The 10,336-nt window shown below is 36.4% G+C and overlaps 1 protein-coding gene across 8 annotated transcripts in view; it reads left to right on the top strand.

Moving 5' to 3' along the window:
• Positions 1 to 10,336, top strand: part of CHD9 (chromodomain helicase DNA binding protein 9) — a 160,068-nt gene that overhangs the window by 63,820 nt on the left and 85,912 nt on the right. For all 8 annotated transcript variants that reach the window (XM_077751354.1, XM_077751353.1, XM_077751352.1 and 5 more), the window contains exons 5-9: positions 55 to 123; positions 207 to 262; positions 933 to 1,050; positions 4,333 to 4,419; positions 4,612 to 4,749. In XM_077751354.1, the coding sequence (XP_077607480.1) occupies positions 55 to 123; positions 207 to 262; positions 933 to 1,050; positions 4,333 to 4,419; positions 4,612 to 4,749 (468 nt within the window). The remainder of the gene's footprint in view (positions 1 to 54; positions 124 to 206; positions 263 to 932; positions 1,051 to 4,332; positions 4,420 to 4,611; positions 4,750 to 10,336) is intronic.

Below are 10,336 nucleotides of genomic sequence, written 5' to 3'. Positions count from 1 at the left end.
AACAAAAGGAGTTCTTAGAATGTGACATTGTATTCTCTTTCCTCTGTCCCATAGGAGAATCCAAGTGAGGAAGATGCTGCCATCGTGGATAAAATCCTGTCTTCTAGAATTATAAAAAAGGAAGTAAGTAATCGCACATTACATTGCACACTTTACATTACACAGCCTGAGCATTACAGTCCTAAGTGTTGATTTTATTTCCTTAGGTATCACCTGGAGTAATGATTGACACAGAAGAATTTTTTGTAAAATACAAGAATTAGTAAGTATCTGAGTTAGAAAAATAATAGAAAATGCTGATTTAACTATAAATTAACATATTTAAATATATTAAGTTAAATTATTATTTTTATTTTACCTGCATTTAAAGGGTTTTATTAGTGCATAACCTTAAAAGGCTGTAATCCCTTTATGTTAAAATTTAAGTGAATTTTTCCCCTGGAAAACACTAATTATTAACATCAAAACGAATCTTTATAAAATACTCTTTTACAAATTATAGACATTACTTGTTATATTGTTGAACTTTTCAGATTTTATTCCACTTTTTCCTAGACTTAGGTGAAAGAAAATGTTTTAAATAAAATTACATTGGTTTCAAAATCAGCTGGCTTTCTGATCATAACAGAGCTAAAACAGTGAAGAAGTAACTGATAAATCATAACTCGTTGCCCCGATGACTTGGTTTACCATTCTTTCCTGTGTGGCAAATTGTACACATTTATACTAGTCTTCTCAGGATATAGTGATCACAGTGGCTTTATTTTAGAAATTGTACGGACTCTGTTGACACTAAATGAAATAATGAGCTACCTATTCGTAAAGTTGAGTATTTTGTATTGGATGCTGTGATTAAAAATAAATCTAAAAAAGCCCCCCAAAACATGGTTTTCTATGTCATTCTAATGTATTGCTTTTATAAAATTTTTTAGCTCCTATCTTCACTGTGAGTGGGCCACAGAACAGCAGCTTTTGAAAGATAAAAGGATCCAGCAGAAAATCAAACGATTCAAACTGAGACAAGCACAAAGAGCACATTTTTTTGCAGACGTAAGAAAAGGAAATCAATGAAACTATTATGTGTTGAACTCTGAACGCCTGTAGTGTTATTTATCAACAATTTAAGTCTTATTCATTTTAATTCTTAGGCTTCCAAGTTTGATATTTGAATACAAATGCCATCTACGTAATTTTCTCTTCCCAAATTTAGCTTGGAAACTAGCTGCAGCAGGAACACTGATAATTCAGTGTCAGATAACTCTTCTGTTTTTATTTTATTTTATCTTTACTTTTTTCTTGTATTTTTAAATTCACATGTATTTGAATACTTAAGAGTTGAATATGAGTGGGTTAATATCTGAAAGAATTTTATCAGCAGTTATTCAAGTAATGGAAATGGTCATGTAGCAAATAAATAGAAACTTAAGATTTTTTAGTCCATGAAATATGTTGCATATTTTCTATGCCAGGTTTGTGTGTGTACGAACAAAACATCATAGGAATAATTCATTTGAAAGGTCTCACCTATTAGTTGGTGTCCTTTTCCACTCTAAATTTTTTTACTTTGTTCTTTGAATAGGCTTATTTTAGAGCAGTTTTAGATCCATCTAATTTTTCATTAACATTTTAATTTGAAGATTTTTTTAGAGCTTCTATTTTGAAAAATCTTAAGTTGCAAAAATAGTACAATGAATTCACATGCATATATATCTGCATCTGTATCTGTGTCTTTATAATTGAAGTATAGTTGGCACACGGTGTTATTTTACTTTCAGGTGTGACAGTGATTTCACTAGTCTGTGTTACACTGTGTTCACCACAAGTGTAGCTACCGTCCGTTACCATCACAGCACCATTGACTCTATTCCTTATGCTGAACATTTTATTTTCCCACATATATTCTAACAAGATTCCCTAAATGTTAATATTTTGCAATGTTTGGTTTTCATGCACATTCCTTCTCCCTCTGCCTCCGTCTCCGCCTCTCTCCCATGTGCATTCCTTTTTTCGTAAACCATTTGAAAGCAAGTTGCAAACACGTTGGTATTTAATTTTTTAAAAATTCTGTTACATAATAGTATAATTAACATTGATGTAGTATTAGCTCGTCTGCGAATCTTACTCATATTTCACTAATTGCTCCACTATTTTTATAGTAAAAAATGTGTTTTCATGTTTGTTAAACTGGTCCAGAATCCAGTCCAGCATCATATGTTGAATTGTATTGTCATGTCTCTTTGAATTGGTCTTTCTTTGTTTTTCATTACTTGGACATTTTTTAAGAGTACAGATGAGGGCACCTGAGTGGCTCAGTCAGTTGATTTCGGCTCAGGTCATGATCCCAGCGTTGTGGGATCCAGCCCCACATTGGACTCTGCACTGAGCATGGAGCCTGCTTAGGATTCTTTTCTTTCCTTTGCCCCTCTCCCCCACTAGTGTGCACTCACTCTTGCTCTCGTACTCTCTCTCTCTCTCTAAAGGAAAAAAAAAAAAGTATAGGTAGTTTATTTTGTAGAATGTACCTAAATTTGCTGTTGTCTGATGCTGCCTCAGGATTCAAGTCATGCATTTTTTAAAAGAACATCACGATATTGTACACCTGAAACTAATCTAACATTGTATGGTAACTACACTGGAATTAAAATAATAAGACCCAGCACAGAAATGATCCTGTAGCCTGTTCTCAAGAAGCCATATCGGGAGGTGCACGATACCCATTTGCCCCATTACTGGTGGTGTTAACTGTAATCACTAGATTATGCTGGTATCTGGCAGATTTTTTCACCATGAAGTTATTGTTACTTCCTTTGTAATTATAAAGTCTACTTTAAAAATTTGATGATTCTAATGACCTACTCAGTTTATGGATGCTGGGAGGTCAAAAATTTTTCACCTCCTCACTCTAATACAGAAATTTCTAATGAGCTAAAGATTTTAGAAGTACTGAATTAATAATCTTTTAATTTTTCATAAAGACTAATTTTTCTCACTTGACTCAGGTACAACATAATTTGGAACTATGCAGATTGTCTTAAAGTACCTCATTCCCATTCTGATGTTGGGCAGTGCTCTTTGTTACCAAGAGATCCCGAGATGATACTATCATTCAGGAAGGATTTGAGACAGTGAAGAGAACTAAAGACAGAACCATGGAGCACTACAGTATTTAGAGGTTAAGCAGAGGAAGAGAGGCAGCAAAGATAGCCGAGAAGGGCTATTGAAAGTAAGGCATTCAGGAATGAATAGGAAACAGCCAGGCAGACAAGAGAAGGAACAAGAAACTATTCAGAAGAGAGAAGAAGGAGTATAAAAACATGGAGGTGCGCCATAACATGGAGTTTGAAAAGCCTGTGTTTTTGTACTTCGGGAGCATGAAATCTGGGGTACAGCTGGCCAAGCAGTAGGAGATGAGGCTGGAGGAAAAGGTAGGATCCTGTTCATTCCACACAAACCAATGTGGGCCTGATCCCCAAACAAGGGAGGGTCACTGAAGGATTTGAAGCAAGGGAGCCATGGGTAAGATTTATATTTGAGAAGGATCACCCCAGGGTCAGTGTGAAAATGGATTAAAGGGAAGCAAGAAGGTAGTTGAGGACTAGTTAGGAGGTTGTCAAGGTCCAAGTAAGAAGTGATGAAGCAGGGAGAATGAGGAAGGAGGAACCCATCTGAGTTGTAGCTAAAGGCAGAATCTGTAAGAATTGATGACTCAGGAGATGTGGGAGATTAAAAAAAGGAGAAAGAATCTGAGGTGACTTCATGTCTAATTTGTGTAATTGGGAATTAGGGGTGGAGGGAGTACTGTGTTACCATTAACCCAGTAGGAAAGTAGGGGAAAGTAGCATACAGAGGTTGAAGAGTAGATGAGTGCACTTTGAGGTCACTCAGGTAGAGTCTGCATTCACTTATGTAATTGGGTCCTGAGCCCAGGAATCATCAGTAGGTCAAGAATGTTTGATACAACTGAGAGATGAGCCTGCAGGTGAGGTGGTTGGCCCCCAACATGTAGACCTGAGGAAAGTGGCAAAAGAAAGGTACAGAGACCCTTTTCAGAAAATTTTAAAGAATGTGTCTTCTAGAGTAAGCTACATATCTGAGGTACCTTATTTTTTAATGTTTTTTGGTTGGTTTTATTTATATATAACATGGTGATCATAATACAGATATCTTAGATGTCTTTTGGAAATTAAAAGGGAAGTATCCCATTCACTGAAAACTTAATCAAAATCAAACTTACGTTTGTTCTATAGAAAATAGCTAGTTAAATTGTGCTTATAACGCTTTTAACTTTCTACTTCTTTGTCAAATATTGATCAAGTTACTTTTTAATTATAGATGGAAGAGGAACCATTTAACCCAGACTACGTTGAAGTAGACAGAGTGTTAGAAGTCTCTTTTTGTGAAGATAAAGATACTGGTGAGGTAAATATTTAATTAAAAAACAAAACAAAACCTAACACTTTCCAAATGTTAAAACCTGCTGTTTTGAAAAAAGTAATGGCCTAAAAACACTGAAAAATGGTTCCTTAGTTTTTATGGATGGAGGGTTAGAATATTCAGACTGTTTCTAGCTACTCTTTTTCAAAATGGTAAAATGAAAACATTTTTTTACAGCCTGTTATTTACTACTTAGTAAAGTGGTGCTCTTTACCGTATGAAGATAGTACTTGGGAACTAAAAGAAGATGTAGATGTCGCAAAAATAGAAGAGTTTGAACAGTTACAAGCTTCCAGGCCTGACACAAGACATTTGGTAAGAGCCGCATGTCTTAGACAACTTCATAAAATCATAACACTTCTCTGTTCAACAGATTTAATGTAATCTCTGCATTTGTAATTTTGTTTTTGGCATACTGTGAATACTGTATTCTAAAAATTAATACATACTATCTTATGTATGTTAATTTATTCCTCTATAAACTGGGTATTCCAGTTTGGGGCTGTCATAAACAATGTGAACATTGAACATTGAGCCCCTTGTGCAAATGTCTGTAAGACAAATCAGAAGTATAATCACTTGGTCAGAGCATATGTGCATTTATAATTTCGATGAGCATTTCTTCAGATTTCCCTCCAGGAAAGTTGCAAATGCTTCTGCCCATATCTGAATTTAAGAATGTCCCACTACTTTTTCTCTCAGGCCATTTATAAAAATATCAAGAATAGGGGCTCCTGGGTGGCTAAGTCAGTTATGTGTCCCACTCTTGATTTCAGCTCGGATCATAATCTCCTAGGGTTTGTGAGTTTGAGCCTTGCATTGGACTCCACACTGGCAGTGGGGAGCATGCTTGGGATTCTCTCTCTCTCCTTCCCCCACTCGCTCTCCCTCTCTCTCTCTCTCTCTCTCTCTCAAATACATAAACTTAATAAAAAAATATAACAAAAATATCAATTTCAGTGGCGCCTGGGTGGCTCAGTCAGTTAAGCGTTGGACTCTTGATTTTGGCCTAGGTCATGATCTCACGATTGATGAGATGGAGCCCCGTGCCAGGCTCTGTACAGGTCATGCAGAGTTCTCTCTTTCTCTCTCTCTGCCCCTCCCCTGCTTACGCACATATACACTCTCTCTCTCTCTGTCTCTCAAAATAAATAAACTTTAAAAAAAAAAATGTATCTGTTTCAGCTCTAGGTAATCTCTCTATATATAATTAAGGAAAAAGCCTTATTACAGTCACCTTTGCCTTCTTTTCTATAAACCAGTTAATTCTCTATAACTAAATAGTTTATCTCCTTCAATAATAGCTTTATTTTAAAAGAACCTATTGGGGCATCTGGGTGGCTCAGGTCATGATCTCAGGGTTTGTGGGTTCGAGCCCTGCGTTGGGCTCTGTGCTAACGGCTCAGAACCTGCAGCCTGCTTCAGGTTCTGTGTCTCCCTCTCTCTCTGCCCCTCCCCACTCATATTCTGTCTGTCTGTCTCTCTCTCTCTCTCTCTCTCAAAAACAAATAAACATTAAAAAAATTTTTAAAGAACCTTTAAGTATATTGGGTTTTTTTTCCTTTAGTGACTACATGAATATCTCTTCCCTGGTCAAAACATAAAAAAACTTGAATAGGTTATTGACTTTTCTAGTACAGGAACTAGAATTCTAGAAGGCTCTGCCAAGTTGTGGTATTGCTAATAATTATATGATGTTTTTACTTTTAATTCCTAAAATTGTTTACTTTCAACCCTAAAACATAGGATTATTGTCTTGTGAATCCAGGTTTGGGGCTAACCAAAAGAAGTTCACAATGGGACGTATTATGATTTTATTAAATATTTTGTCCTGTCCTCTTCCAAATGTAATTTGGTCATACAAATCTCTTACCTCACTGAAGAGGGAATTGATACATGGAAAGGCAGGAGCAGATCTCTTTTCACTTAGCATCACAGCGAAGAAGTCTGCTGTGAAAAATGTAGAGATGTGACATTAAGAGTAGGAAATAAATTAATTGTTCATAGACTAGATCATATATTTATAATAACTTTGTTCTTTTTAATTTATCTCTCAGTAATATCCATCATCTTCTACCAAGAGAACAGCTGCCTAACCCCTATTCCTTTGACTTCAGAATGCCTTCCCTTATATGGGGAAGCAAAAGTGTTACCTAGTTAAGGGAGGTGTGGGTCAAGGGATGTAATGGAAGGGAAAGATTTTCTTTTTGGATTCGGGGACTGTACCTCAGTGGTAACCTAGTTTTTAGCCTCATCAATCAGTGATTCTCAGTCAGTTGTACATATCAGAATCACTTGGAAACTTTTTAAAAATTCGAGGTGCCTGGTTTTCTATTTCCTGGCTTCAGAATCAGAATATCTGAGAGCAGACCCCAGGCAAAAGTGTTTTTAAAAAAGATGATTTTGGGGGCTCCTGGGTGGCTCAGTCAGTTAAGTGTTCTTCAGCTCAGGTCATGATCTCACAGTTCGTGGGTTCGAGACCCGCATCGGGCTCTGTGCTGACTGCCAGCTCAGAGCCTGGAGCCTGTCTCAGATTCTGTGTCTCCCTCTCTCTCTGACCCTCCCCTGCTCACGCTGTCTCTTTCTCTGTCTCAGAAATAAATAAAACAGTTAAAAAAAATTTTTTAAAGATGTATTTGATGCACATGACTGCAAAAAACATTGCCTTAGTCCTTGGTAAATACATAAAACAACATATCAAAAACATAAAGTATTTTTAGAGATTCTGGAAATTTAAGTTCACTGGATACCATTTAAGAAATATTTTCTTCAGTAAACCCTGATTGTATTTAGTTACAGCAGAGCTTTAATAGCCAGCTGTTTTCAGATTACTGGTAGCCCATTTTGTTTTTCATTCACAGTTACCATATGCTGACCCTGACCATCCTGGCAATTTTTAGAGGTGTCATTTTGTTGGTTAGGAACAGTATACTCTCATTTGCAAGTGGGACACCATAGGAAACCTTGTGTTTGTTTCTCAGAAACGTATTTTTCCTCCTGAGACCTAGACCCTACTAGTTTGGGGCTAAAACTCTCTCCAACCAACCAGCAATCTTAAGAAAGTTCATGTCTTGGCTATCCAGAATAAATTCATGACAGAGCTTTTTATTACTAGGGAAGAAAAAATATATTGGAAAAGCGTGACTGAAGTATATATGTAAATGATTTTTTTTTTGCATAGTGTTATGCTTCTAGATTTTTTCTGAAAGGAAAATGTTGTACCATGAATATCAAAGGTGGTATAGAGATGTGTGTTAGAATTAAAATATGAGTTAAAATTCGATATACATCATCCTTTTCAGTTGGCCACCTCTGCAGTAGCCCTGGGGTGTTGCCCGGTGAGTCCACATGAACTCCTGAAGAAGAGTCTCTCAGGCCAGCTATATAGCCTTGTAGGTTTCATGGATGCAAACCCTGTGAGGTTTCAAAGCTGGATGTTTTGGGGGCTCATCTCAGGTTCAGATCTTAAAATTTGGGGTGCCAATATGTGGGATTTAAACCATTTGCTTCTCAGGGAGGAGCTGAGAGTTGTTAAGTTCCTTCTTGATTATGGGTCACTACACAAGAGACCGGGATTATGGTGAGATTGTGTCTCAGCTTGTCATACCTGTTTTTTTCTCATTTGCCCGATGTGTAGGAGTTACTCAGCTAGTTGTGGGGTTGCTGTCAGAGGACATTGTTACATATGTAGCTGTAGATTTAGGGTGTATGTGGGAGAAGTTGAGTTCAGATTCCGCCTCTGCCACCATCTTGAACCAGACTCAGCTACATCATCTTTTTAAAAGACAGTTTTATTGAGTTTGAAGCAACATATAATAAATTGCATATATGAAGTGTACGGTTGGGTAAGTTTTGATGTCTAAAACCATCACGATAATCAAGATAATGAACTGTCCATTACTCCCATATTCTCATGCCCCTTTGTAATCCCTCCTGCCAAAATCTTCCTTCCCCTACTCCCCCATTCCCCTGTAGGCAATTACCTACCTTCCTTATATCACTATCCGTTACTTTAAATGTTCTGTATTTTCATATAGACAGTATACTGTTCTTTTCTGTGTGGCTCCTTTCATATAGCATTTAAGATTCATGTTATTGCATGTATTTATCATTCATTCCTTTGCATTACTGAGTAGTATTTGCTGTCATAGCCCCCAATTTGTTTATCCATTCATCTTTTGATGAATACTTGTATTGGCTATTAGAAATAAGTTATTATAAGCCTTAGTATACAAGTCTTTGTCTAGACATGAGCTTTCATGTCTCTTCAATAAATACCCATGAGTAAAATGGCTGGGTCATTAGTTAGGCATTCTGTTTAATTTTTTAAGAGACTGCCAAAGTTTTTCCCAATTGGTCATACCATAATACATTCCCCACAGCATTGTATAAGAGTTCTAATTGCTTTACGTCCTTGTCAACACTTGGTACGGACAGTCTTTTTAATCTTAGCTATTCTAATATGTATATAATGGTATGACATTGTGGTTTTATATGCATTTCCTAATGATTAATGATGTTTAGAATATTTTCATGTGCTTATTTTTCATTAGTGTATCTTCTTCAATAAAGTGCCTATTTAAATATTTTGCCTATTTTTCATTGACTTGTTTGCTTTCTTATTATTTAGCTCTAAGAATGATTTATATGTTCTAGATGTAAGTCCTTTATCATGATTTATAAATTTTTGCTCCAAGTCTGTGGCTTGTCTTTTCACTGTCTTAACAATGTCTATAAAAGAGAAAAAGTTCCTAATTTTGTTTAAGTCCAGTTCATCTGTCTTTTCCTTATGGATCCCTACTTTTGGTATTATATCTAAGAAATCTTTGCTAGAAGTTTTTTTATTTAGTTTTAGGTAACATTTAGGTCTACGACAAATTTTTTTATATAATTATTTTTTTTAATTACATCCAAGTTCACATTTAGTGCAACAGTGATTTCAGGAGTAGATTCCTTAGTGCCCCTCACCCATTTAGCACATCCCGCCCCCACAGCCCCTCTAGCAACCCTCTGTTCTCTACATTTAGTGTACATTTATGTTTTCTTCCCTTCCCTTCCCTAAGCTAATTTCGCTTAGCATCATACCCTCTAGTTCCATCCACATAGTTGCAAATGGCAAAGTTTCATTCTTTTTGAGTGCTGAGTAATACTCCATTGTATATCTATATTTATATATATATATGTATATATATATACACACACCACATCTTCTTTATCCATTCATCTGTCGATGGACATGTGGGCTCTTTCCATACTTTGGCTATTGTCAATAGTGCTGTTCTAAACATCGGGGTGCATGTGTCCCTTTGAAACAGCACACCTGTATCCCTTGGATAGACACCTAGTAGTACAATTGCTGGGTCATAGAGTAGTTCTATTTTTAATTTTTTGAGGAACCTCCATACTTTTTTCCAGAGTGACTGCACCAATTTGCATTCCCACAAGCAGTGCAAAAGAGATACTTTCTCTGTATCCTCGCCAACTTCTGTTGTTGCCTGAGTTGTTAATATAGCCATTCTGACGTGTGAGTTGGTATCTCATTGTGGTTTTGATGCGTATTTCCCTGATGAAGAATGATATTGAGCATTTTTTCATGTGTCGGTTGGCCATCTGGGATGTTTTCTTTGTAGAAATGTCTACTCATGTCTTTTGCCCACTTCTTCCTTGGATTACTTGTTTTTTGGGTGTTGAGTTTGAGAAGTTCTTTATAGATTTTGGATACTAACCCTTTATCTGATAAATCATTTGCAAATATCTTCTCTCATTCTGTCAGTTTTCTTTTAGTTTTGCTAATTGTTTCCTTCGCTGTGCAGAAGTTTTTATTCTGATGAGATCCCAATAGTTCATTTTTGCTTTTGTTTCCCTTGCCTCCAGAGATGTGGTGAGTAAGACGTTTCTGTGG

Source organism: Crocuta crocuta, unplaced genomic scaffold (assembly GCF_008692635.1).
Source record: "Crocuta crocuta isolate KB4526 unplaced genomic scaffold, BGI_CrCroc_1.0 scaffold124, whole genome shotgun sequence".
NCBI lineage: Eukaryota > Metazoa > Chordata > Mammalia > Carnivora > Hyaenidae > Crocuta > Crocuta crocuta.
The sequence above is the reverse complement of the archived record's forward strand: the minus strand, read 5'-3'. Positions and strand labels throughout refer to the sequence as shown.